General features: G+C 47.1%; 1 protein-coding gene across 5 annotated transcripts in view; it reads left to right on the top strand.

Annotated features, from left to right (window-relative positions):
• Positions 1–12,228, top strand: part of LNX1 (ligand of numb-protein X 1) — a 174,934-nt gene that overhangs the window by 143,344 nt on the left and 19,362 nt on the right. For all 5 annotated transcript variants that reach the window (XM_049092957.1, XM_049092958.1, XM_049092956.1 and 2 more), the window contains 2 exons: positions 1,497–1,699; positions 4,021–4,392. In XM_049092957.1, the coding sequence (XP_048948914.1) occupies positions 1,497–1,699; positions 4,021–4,392 (575 nt within the window). The remainder of the gene's footprint in view (positions 1–1,496; positions 1,700–4,020; positions 4,393–12,228) is intronic.

The raw sequence follows: 12,228 nt of genomic DNA, 5'->3' as shown, positions 1-12,228 counted from the left end.
GATCATGTCCTACGGTACTTTGAAGTCATTTTAATTCTTTCTGTATTGTTCCTGGAGAGTTGAGCACTTCTTAATGAACTCATAGTTCATTAGGGAAAATGGACTAAGGTCATGGGTTTTGAAAACAGGGCTCATTATGCAGAGCCAGACCTGCTGTTTCCCCCCTTCCCAGCTGACTTAATGAAGAGAGAATCTTAGGGCAGAGGCAGCTGTCGGCAGCTAGAGGAGACAAAAGCATCCCGCCCACCGCATCCAAACTCAGCAACCAGGGAGGAGCCGCCGACGCCACCAAACCAGGTGCAGCCTGCCTGGCATCCCACGGTGCCCCTTCTGCACACTTCTGTGCAGACAGTGCTGGCTTATGGGTCTCTCCGGCGAGTCCCCCGTGGGACCCTTGTGAATCCCTGGTTGTTCCAAAACCCCAGGGAGGTGACAGGACGGCAGGTCACCTGGAGCCCTAGGGTGTGACTGGCTCTGACGGCCACCTTACATTGCAGCCTCCAGCAGACCAGGTCACTTCCCCACTCTCAGCTCAAACGCCCTCACATGCAGAATAAAGCCGCACTATGGTGTCTGTTGCTGTTAAACCAGACGACTAAGGAAGCTCTTCTGCATGTGGGCCCAGCGGTGGGGTCGGGTTGGGGTGGGGTGCGGTGGAGGCTGGTGTTGAAGGGACCCGGGAAGGATTTCATGGGGAAAGAAGAGTCTTCCATTCAAAGGTAAAGTCTGAGCTCTCTGCATCTCCTGTTAGCTCTGAGTTCAGCAATCCCGCCAGAGCAGGGATGAGCCTCCAGATGCCACCACCTCTCCTTGGTCAGGGATCGGGCTGGCTGACTTCCCTTTATTGACAGCAATGTCTGGGAGGGAGGCCTGGGAGTGCCCTGAGCCTGAAGAGCAGGGACTGCCGGGGAGAAATCTTCAAAATGGCCTGAGAAAGCAGAAAAGCTGGTTTGGTCTGTTCTGTCCCTCGACAGGGAGGCGCTGAGCCTGTGGTCTCTCCCTTAGTGACCCTTCGTCCTCATGCACCCCTCCACCCTCAGGAGGCTCTGGCCTGTGCTCATGATCTGTACACACAGCCACAGGACAGCTGCAAACAGTGTCCTCAGAGATCTTAGGGTCCCGGGGGAGGATGAATGAAATGAGCATGAATGACAACAGAGGGCTCAGTGCTGGGGAGAAATACAAGCTTTTGGGGTGGGGGGTGGGGGGCGGAATGGGATGTTTGGACAGAGCAGGGCAAGAGGGACCAAGGTAGAGCTTAATTGAAAGGGATCATTTCATGCGAGTCTTGAAGGAAAAATTGGGTCTAGGCCTAGAATGAAAAACATTCCAGGCAGAGAAACCGATGCTGGCAAGGAGGCAGGAAAATGGAAAACATGTATGAGGAACGATGAATAGTTTAGTTTGGCTGACACCAAGGTTTGGCAAGAAGAGGAGGGCTTGGAAATGTCTGCCGGGTGGGTGTCTTAAATAAATACTGTCTTTGTCCATTTTAGTCTTTCCAAGGTTGTATCACCTGATTCCAGATGGTGAAATTACAAGCGTCAAGATCAATCGAGTGGATCCCAACGAAAGCCTCTCCATTAGGCTCGTGGGAGGCAGCGAAACCCCACTGGTCCACATCATCATCCAGCACATTTACCGCGACGGGGTGATTGCCAGGGATGGCCGGCTGCTGCCAGGAGACATCATCCTGAAGGTAGGCCGCAGTCGTGGTGGGGCCGGGAAGAGGGGGCTTGCTAAAATCCCTTCGGAGCAAGTCAGCGGATGGATGGAGGAAATGCCAGATGGATGGGAAGCGGTCACTTTCTAGGGTTGTCACGCCGATAGGGCTCTTTCCCTGAGAATTGTCATTTAATGGAGATAGGTCTTTGCCCCTTCTGTCTTGTCCTTATAGCCTCTGCCTCTTTCTGGGTAAGAGTATTTCTGTCTCTGTCTTCCCCTCCCTCCTCGTCTCCCCTCCAGCTCCTGTCCCTGCTTCCCTTTCTCTACCTCCTTCTCTTCCTGTCTCCTTCCCAACCCCTCCTCCCACTTGAAGTAACCATAACATAAAAGAATATGAAACTGGAGCATCTATTTGTCTTCTCGTATTGTTTTTAGAGCAGGTTAATGGAACATGTCATCTTGGATCTGGTCACTCCCTTTCACACACCCCCCTTGCGGGAAACTTCCTGTAGCTTAATGGCCCTCCATGAGAAAACCCAAAAGGTGAGGCTAAGCTATTCCCACCAAGGCACCGACCTTCCAGGGCGGGCAGGAGGTGGAACAGCACACCCTGGGCCTTGCTGTGCTCAGGGGCTTGGGTGAGAGGAAGGATGCTAGGGAAGACTCTTGAGAGCAGAAAGGACAAAGGGAGAGTTGTTCATCACACAGAGGACGGACGTGCGGCGAGAGTGACAAGGAATCCCTCCCTGGCTGTAGACTCCCTGTCTGATACCCAGAGAAGAGTTTCATCCCGTTTCTTCTAGGTGGTTCAGGGGCCAGCTCCTGATACAGCGTGAGCTATTTCTCTGCCAAAAAAAAATTATTATTATTATTATTATTATTATTATTATTTGGAATAAGAAAGCATTTAAAGCAGCGATCAAACCTCCCCCTGGTCTCTGGGGTAAAGCACAAGGCCGGGCCCGTCAACCTCTAGAGACAGTCCACAGTGCAGTCAGTGGACTCTACGTGGCTTCCCTCCAGAGGGAGGGAGTTGTTCTGCCCGGGAGGGTCACATAAGACATTCTGATTCTTAGGGCCTTCAGGTGGCCCTTGCAGGCCAAGGGCTGCCAGGACTGTCCTGCAGATGACCCCGGCCTGGGTGTGATGGGGGAAATGAGACACAGGATACATGACAGAGTGGAGCAAGGGCTTTAAGCTCACCTGTGCTTGGATACAAGTGGTGAGGCTTGTCTGTGCACGCGAGCCTTCATCCATCCCTGGAGAGGCAGAAAAAAAAAAAAAAATGATGTCCTGCAGGGAGACCTCTTAAAATCTCACTCTGAGCCTCCTCTATCAATTGGCTGCAAGTACAAGAAATCCGACCCAACCACAGAAGTTCAAGAAGGCTGTCTCTCTCCTGTGGGGCCCCGGTCCTGCAGACCCAGCGCAGAGTGTGGGGCTGCTGCGAGATGGTTTCCTTGCGAAGCAGTGACTCCCGCTAGGGGCTGAGCCTTCCGGCTGGGCCTGCTTAGCCAGAGTAATTAAAACCAGAAAGCCCCATGGGGCATCAGCCCCGCAGATAATTAATGAGGCACAAATTAGAGGGCCGAGCCCGAGGACGTGTAAGTAGCATAATAAAGTGATCCAGCCTTTCAGTAAGAGGGCCTGGGAGCTCATGCCTATCAGTTTGCTTGAAACTATACAGAGATTTTTTTTTTCCCTTTTTTGTTGAGAACATGGGCAAAAGACCTCATAGGCAGCAACAAGCTTCAGACCACACACATGCACCCATGCACGCACATACCTGCACACACACGCTTGCACGCGCACACATGTGCAGTGGCAGGGCCCGGAAGTTCCAGCAGAGAGATGACCCCAGGAGAAAAATTCACCTGGAGGTTTTGGGGAAGAAAGTGTCAGCTCAGTTTAATCTGAACAGCATTTTCGTGTAACCATTTGACCTTCAATGGGAAATTTTCTTCTTTTGCCTTTTCCTTTTTCTTTCTTTTTTTCTATCCACTCCCCACCCCGAGCCCCTTCCCTGAACACCAAGTTGGGCAAGCAACAGAAAGGAGGGCTGGGACTGCGTAAATACACCTGGGGCATGTGCAGGGACAGGCTGAAGAGGGAGAGGCCAGCAGAAGGTGCAGGGAACAGGAGGAAAGTGGGGTTAGAAGTCCTGTTGGAAGATGGGCGGGGAGGGGTCTTTGGAATATTTGGACAGAGGAGAAGGTGACAAACCAGAGGGGTCTTTCAGGAGGGGTCCTGCTGATGCTGTGGGGCCGGGCCTTGCAGGAAGGGTTGTTGTGGCAGGTGGGGCTGGCTGATTGGCTCTAGCTTCGGGTCCCCCCCACTGTCCGCCTCCCCATCCAGGTCAACGGGATGGACATCAGCAACGTACCTCACAACTATGCCCTGCACCTCCTGCGGCAGCCGTGCCAGGTGCTGCGGCTCACGGTGCTGCGTGAGCAGAAGTTCCAGAGCCGGAGCAGCGGACAGGCCCTGGATGCCTACGGGCCCCGCAGTGACACCTTTCATGTGATTCTCAACAAGAGCAGCCCCGAGGAGCAGCTGGGAATAAAACTGGTGCGTAGGGTGGATGAGCCCGGGGTGTACATCTTCAACGTGTTGGACGGCGGTGTGGCGGACAGACATGGTCAGCTGGAGGAGAACGACCGTGTGTTGGCCATCAACGGACACGACCTTCGGTATGGCAGCCCAGAAAGTGCGGCTCACCTGATTCAGGTGAGTCACGGGTCATTGCCAAGATCCTGGTTAGCACCTGTCAGCGTAAGTGGGATGCTCGTTACCCTGACCTACCCGCCCTCTGACGACCGTGTGTGACATGCAGTGGCCCCCTTCCCAGGAGTCAAGACTGAAGGGCCAGGTAGGAACATTACTCCAGCAAAAGATGTGTCTCAGGCCCATGGCCATTCCCTCAGTGTTGCCAGCCATCCGATCTGACTGCCCACGTAGGGGTTGTAACCTAACCAGGTGAAGGTCACTTAAGATCAGCAGCGTTGTGTCATCCTTGGACCCAGTCTGTTATTTGCAGACCCAGGGGTCATTCACATCCATTCTGGACACTTCCAAGACACCTAGGGGTACTAACTCCCATAAGAAGCAGTGCCATGTGCCCTCCAGGAATCCTGTGGATGGAGACCACTGTGGGATTGGCTAAGGCTGAGCCTCCTCTCAATGGCTGAGTCCAGCCTTCTTGGAAAGCCCATGGGAACTCAAGTATGAATCTATCAGAAGGGCCCTAGAAAGAGAGGCATACAAGTGATGTTCCCGATAGCCTGACATTGGTTCAAATGAATTCACTTTCCTGACTGGCATAGCATCATCAAGCCCTAGCCTGGGTCTTGTTGTCTTTGGCTAGGTCACCATGTTTTTCCAACATTTAATGAGCTGCCATCTTTATTCTTAGGACAGGCTTTGTTGTGGGCTCTTGTACTCTAATTCATTTATTCACTCCCTTTAGCCAAGATGTATTAAGTTTCTGCTACTCAGCCAGCCATGGTGTCAGGTACAGAGAACATAGAGATGGTGGCCTCTTAGGCTGCTCTCTCGAAGGAGCCCAAATCTAGTACAGGGGATGGACTTTCTGTAAATAATTGCCATAGGATATGTTAGTACTATAATGTTGTTTCAGATGGAGAGATTTTTCTTGCATGGGCCTAGGAATTCTTTACAGGAAAATATCTTGAACTTGGGGCTTTGAGGAATCAGTAGAAATTCTCTAGGTAGACAAGGCAGGGAGGGTCATTTTAAGGCAATACACCACAAAGGAACATTTCCCTGGAAGGTGGTCAGGAAAAGCATTAATACCTGGAGCGTGGTGTCTATTATAAAAAGCAGCCGTAGCAAGGCAGGGTTGGGAGGCAAGGACCAGATCCTGCGGAGTTTTATTAGCCACTCTAAGAAGCTCAGACTTTATCCTCAAGGCCATGGGGGTGTCCCTGGAAGGGTTTAAGAAAGGAAGTGACATGATTTTCTAGATCTCTCTAGAGGTAGTAGAAAGCTGATAGGGGAGGGGCCCGATTAGAGGCCTTATCGTATGAAGCGTTTGCAATTACCCGGCACACCACGTCAGCTTCCAATTAAAGTATTAATACTTCAAGAAGAGACAGCGAGTCAGCAGCAGTAGTTGACTAAACCTTGTACCAAGCTCCGCGGAGGATGATAATCAGAAGACATAGAGTACTTTCGAGAACTTGGTCGCTTACGCACACACACAAAACTCCCTACCCTGGGTTCCGGCCATGGAGTTCCTGCAGGTGTTCACAAGTCTCTTCATTGTCGTGTGTGTGGTATCTTCTCCTTCTTCCCAAGGAGAACCAAGGAGTGTGTGCTACTGTCCTTTTAGGTGTGGACGGCCTGAGGCAAAGAGTGCAAGGAGACTTACCCTACGTCCTCTGTCCACCAGGATAGGAAGCACATGGGCTGTCTCACTCTTGAGGTGATGCTTAACGTGATGGATGTTTATCTGCCTAACAGGCCCTGAGGCCATAGTCTGTGGAGCAGGTGGAGAAGAAAATCAAGAGTTATGAGGCATTTCCCCTCTTGAGTTGATGCCATGCATTCCCAAACCCGCATGCCCGGCTTTAACTTCTCTGAACACCATACTCGTGTAACCAACTCCCTACTTGGTATCTCCATGTGAATATTTTCAAATATTCAAACTTCAAACTTCATATCTAAAACCAAATCCTTGACTTCTCTCTACTCCTTGTCAAACCTGCCCTTTCCAGGTTTCCATCCTCTTCCAGTCTCTAGGAATGGCACAATTTATGCAGCTATTTGGGCCAGAAGATTTTCTCACTTTCTTCAACATGCTCTTTTTGGAATCCATTTCTCACTACCTCCATGGCATCCATGAGCCATGCTACCACCAGCACGGTCTCTGCGAGAGCCCTCCCAACTGGCCTCCTTGCCTCCGCACATGACTTCCTACCTCTGCTCTCTACGAGGCAGTTAGACGGCCACTCTACAAAATCAGTCCTATCCTGTCACTCCCACACTCAGCTCTCCGATGCTTCCCAAGACACCTAGATTAAAATCTCCAAATATTAGCAGTGGCCTTCAGAGCCATATGTAATTTGACCTTTAGTTATTTTTCCAACTTCATTTTGTAAGCAAAGTAGAGGATTTCTAGTATTCTCGCTCTTGTCTTAGCATGCTCAGTCACAGTACCCTCTTGCTACTACTCCTCAAACATTTCAAGACCTCTTTCACCTCAAGGTTGATGTTCTTGCTATCCCTCTGACTAGAAGAATCTTCCAAATATCTTACTGCCATGCTTCATACGGGTATCCTCAAACGTCACCTCAGAGAGGCCTTCACCAACAATCCCACTTAAGATAGCTTCTCCATCCCAGCTCTACATCCTTTATGGAATATGCTTTATTTTTTCCTACCAGCGAATTACTTTATTACCTGTTGGCCTAGTGCAGAATAATACAGTAGAGTATTGTGACTCAAGCACTTAGAGAAATGTCTGGCAAGAACAGCCACTCAATAAATGTTTGTTGAATGAGTGCGTTGAGCCAAATTATAAAAATGTAAATATACAGAAGATAAAATTTATGCATTAATTCCATCTCTTAGGGATTTTTCATCATCAAACCATTTGCCAAAGAACAAACACCAAATCGACTTTTACATGCTGTTTGTCCCCAAGATGGAATTTCTACATCTTTTCCTCTTGACTTCATTCAGTTATTATTGGTTGAGCACCTTCTAGGTGCCAACAAGTGTGTGACACAGTGGTAAACAAGATGGGCACAGTTTCTGGCCTTGCAGAGCTTGGAATATATTCTGGTCTCTGATCTCAAATACAATCAAGTCAGCATTTAGCAGGTGGTTCTAACTTGCATATGTCAACGGATGAGAACAGAAAATAGACATTTTATGAAAACATTCACCCATGGAAAAGGAAGAATCATCGTTCTTGTCATGAACAAACCCCCTATGCATGATTTTTTTCCCCTCCTTTGGAACTAGACTTTTAGGCCATCATCAACTTTTTTCCCCTATTGTGTTTGTCAACTCCCCCTGCAGGTCAGCTCATGTTCTAGAGATAAGCTGCCCACTACACCTCACAATAGGCATCAGAAAACCTCCCTTACTCATACCACTTGGACAACTTTTGATTACATGTGGCATTCTACTTTTTTTAGATTAATAGCAGAAGAGGGGGAAAAATTTCCCAGAGAATGTAAATTTATGAAGTAAAATCTTGCCTAATAGTGGGACTTCCTAAAAGAGTCTTCTGCTTACTAAACAAAGCCAACGTACTTTATAAGCAGAAAAGGGGGGAAAAAATCTTTTAAAGGCTTGGGCAAAGCTAGCTAGAAAAGAAATGGAAAAAGTAGAGTGCTGGGAAAATCCAGTTAAGCAATCTCAAGCGTTGATTTTATTTATGTGATACTTGTAACACACACCAGGCTGCGGGAATTAAACTTAATACCTTCAAAGGTGGAGAGTCAAGTTACCCACCAATCCTTGGCTGCCTGGCCCTCGTGTATCTCCTCCATGAATCATACTTGCCTTAGAAAGAAATTCCCAGACAACATGTCTTTTTGGTCATGTTTTCCTCCCACAGTACCACACTTTTGCGTTTTTCTCCATTATTTCAGGGAAAAGCTATTACAGAGAAGCCACAACTGTTTTAAATTTGACCAACTTACATATGTGGAGTCCTACCCCCACTTACTCAGCAGCCCTGGGTGCCAGCCCCCAGGAGTGAGTCGGACTCCTCCAGAAGGAGAAACCCTAAGGAGACAGAAGCTTCGAATACAGAGTAGTTGACTCCAATTAACTTTATTGACTTTATTTTTCTCCATTGTCAATTTCTTGACTTTTTTTTTTTTGAGCACCATGTCTAGAATAACTGGAGGAAAGAGGCAGCTTAGTGACACTGCCTGGTGTCCTACCTAAAACCAGAGAACCACAAAATACAGACCAAAGATTGAGACTCAAGGGAAGAAAGGGCTCTCCACCCCCCTATCATGGAGATTGCTTCTCCCTCCCCACACATCAGTGTGCAAATGATTTATGCTGACAGGTATGCCTATTTTGAGATGTTCTCATCTATCTGCAATTCTGGAGCAGGGAGTTCAGATGTATTTGGGAGTTCAAATATATACAGTTAATAAGTGAAGAAAGTAATTTTGGATTTCAAATTTGAGTCTCTTTTCTATGCCTTTTTTTTCCCCCTAGGCCACTCCCAGACTTGAGGCAGATGCAGAAACATAAATTCAAAGCCATCCATAGAAGTGATAATAACATAGATTTTCACTAATACTTGCATATGTAGGATTATTTTTTCCCCTTTGCATGAATTAATATTTCAATGAGAAGTTATTTTTATCAAAGAACAACCAACATCCAGGCTCTTCGAACTTTTCAAAAGAATGTGAGAGGCTCTAGACAGAGCCAGAAAGTAAATAACGAACTCCTCGTATTACCTACATTTGTTCTGAACACGTGATTCCAGCTCATGAGTTCTGCACAACTGGAAAACAGACAGAAATCTTGTCCCCTGGAGCCAGTAAGAACTGCCAGTGAAATAAGACCTGATAGATCAATGTGCTTTTTACAAATCAGCACAGCTAATACCGAGTCAAATCCCCCATTTAGAGCAATTTTATTAACATGGCATTGTAATAAATTTAATACAAAGGCTGAAGAATACATAGATGTAAGAACAGTCTTCTTGAGCTGAATTCTCAAAGCCCAGATGATTTTTCTATAAGGCTCTAAATTTCATGTGTTCATGATAAAGCATGGCTTGGGACACTGTACAGCTTCTTAGAATTTTGTGAGCGAATCTCATGCACAGCTACACACTGCAAATATTAGGGAATTTTTTAACTTTTTTTTAGGGAAACTTGAGGCTTCACTGCCCTTCCTCCAACTCAATAGATCCCCCATGTTGCATTTTTTTTAACACCACGGAACAGAATGAACCATGAGAGTCACTTCTAGATACCATAAAAGATATGACGTTTGAGCCAAGGGATGTGGGCCATTCCGCTGACTGAGCAATCAACAGCCACGAGAACTCAAGAACGAAATTCTTATTTTGACCTTGTCACTGACGTCCATAGGACCCTGCGTATATCAGCCTGTCATCATTAACATCTTAACACTTAAAAGATGTGCCTCTGGGAGCACATGGGCGAATGGAGTGACAGTCAAGAGGGAAAAATCGACAGAATTTCTGTCTCAAATCTTTTTCTATCCTGGTGAAATCCTAAGGTCCTATTCATCACTTTTCCTCAACGCCTCTTAAATTTCCTTTTTCTTTGGCTAGACTCTGGTTGCTCTTTGCTCACTAAAGTAGCTGCTGAAGATATTCTTGAATTCTTTTTAAAAATGTGCCAGGCGTTATACTAGGTGCTAACGTTGCAATGGTGCACAAATCGGCACACACCAGGTTTGCTTTCACCAAGCTCATTTTATAGAAACTCTCAAAAAAAAAAAAAAAAAAAACCCTCTCTCCATTAACTTGTTCTGGAGTTCTATTTTTGAAGCCCCCAACTTTTTGCTCAGCGAGAGGGATTTTTCTCAATTTCTCTTGCTCACTGGAAGAGGGGGGGTTAGGGCAAGGACTTTGTTTCTGCACCCCATTGTGTAGTGTGTCGCCAGGTCAGCAGATGATTGATGACTTTGGTATTTTTCTATCATTGCAAATGGTAACGGTTCTGATTGCCATGTACGGTCGATGCCATACATGATGTCGGAGCTAGGCCGTACTGATGTAATGCGTCCTTTAGTGAAGGCCTGGGAACCTCCCTGTCATCTTTTCACTAATCAGGAATAATGAAGACAGACATCTATGCAGTCCTTGGCTTCACAGAGCTAATCCCCTAGGCACACAAGACATGGCAAAACGGAAACTCCATCCCTGAGGTCCTGGGTACAGCTGGTCCATCAGCAAAAATACTACTCTGTATTGGGTCTTCTGGATCTGATTCTATACACACACACACCTGCTCAACTTTATTAGAGTGGGTCCAGAGTTCATCGAACTCTTGAGATCACTTGAAAACATGAAATATTAGGGCGCTTGGGTGGTTGAGTCAGTTAAGCATCTGCCTTCGGCTCAGGTCATAATCCCAGGGTTCCGGGATCAAGTCCTGTGTTGGACTCCCTGCTCAACTGGGAGCCTGCTTCTCCCTCTGTCTGATGCTCCCCTGCTTGTGATCATGCTCTCTCTCTCTCTTCTCTCTCTCTCCCTGTCAAATACATAAATAAAATATTTTTTTTAAAAGAAAGAAAACATATGAAATATTTAAGAAAGTAGAAATATTTGACCTGGAAAGGAGAAGAGCTGAGGGAGAACAGTAAACCCCTATCTTCAAATAAGATTGTCACATGGAAATTGATTTTGGGCTGCCCAGGAGAGCATGAGTGGAGCCGATGGGCAAGCAAGAAAATGGCACATTTAATTCAGCCTAAGGACAAACTTTCTAATTAGCGCCAAGAATGGCCCATGCTGCATGGGACACAGTGAGCTCACGGTCGTTGGAGGCACTGGGGCGGGAGCTGGGAGACAACACGGCAAGGATTTTGTAGGGGGAACTGAAACCTGGGTTACAGAGAGAATGTTGGATTAGATGATGTCTGACCTCTCTTCCATATATGTGACTTTTCAATGATGTGGAAACCAGTGCTCCACAATTTCCCCAGGGCACTGTGAACGCAAGATAGATGAACTGGCAAGGCTATGTGAGCAGTTGGTGGAAGGGAAGCTAAGATGGGGCAACCCCAAACAGCATGGAAAAAGCCCATCCCTACAACTATACACTGAACACTAAAGCTAGACTATCTCACTCTGGGATCCTGGGAAAAGAAACTAGTGGGGAATGCAGATCCAGGCTGAATTATTTTTAAAGCAATGTTCATGAAAACCTTTCTTGGTGGAACACTAATTTGAGACAAGCTTATTTATTATAAATGCAACTGTAGCTCTCAGTTGTCTCTGTAACGAGGGCTCCCAGTCAAGCATGGGTCGCCTGAGGACCCATATCAATGTTGTAAGGGTTGTGTATATAGGGTCTCATGCTCTGAGCAGTCGTTTGGATGCCTAACAGCTTGGAGATTCCCTGTTTTGGGTCTTTAGAATGTTAAAAACCATTTTATTTAAGCATATTCGTGTATGTGTGTGTGTGTCCTTTTTTTTCTTTTTTTTTTTTTAAGCAGCAAATGCTGTAATGCATTTCGTTTAACTCAGTCCTCTTTCACAATGAATAGGTGAAGCCCTGGGCTAGGTGAGAAGGTCACACCTTGAAGTACAGGTACCCTATCTACTCCTGGTCTGCCCTAGTTGTCGCTGGCTGGCTCTGCCATTGCGTGGACCCATGCAGTGCTGGAATAGTAGAAAGACGCCCTCGGCTCCAATGTAGAGCTCTGCAAAATGCCTCTCCTGCTTTGTGTGGTGGCGTCTTTGACTTTCCATTTCTCTGCTCTGTGAAGTTTCTGACCTGTGTTGGATCCTGACACGGTGAACACTTCTTACCAGTCACAGTGGCTTTTGTAGGGAAAAGAGCCCTTTCCAGGCTGAACATGACC

This window comes from Canis lupus, chromosome 13 (assembly GCF_003254725.2).
Source record: "Canis lupus dingo isolate Sandy chromosome 13, ASM325472v2, whole genome shotgun sequence".
NCBI lineage: Eukaryota > Metazoa > Chordata > Mammalia > Carnivora > Canidae > Canis > Canis lupus.
Note: the sequence above shows the minus strand (reverse complement) of the source record. Positions and strands in the feature narration are given on the sequence as shown.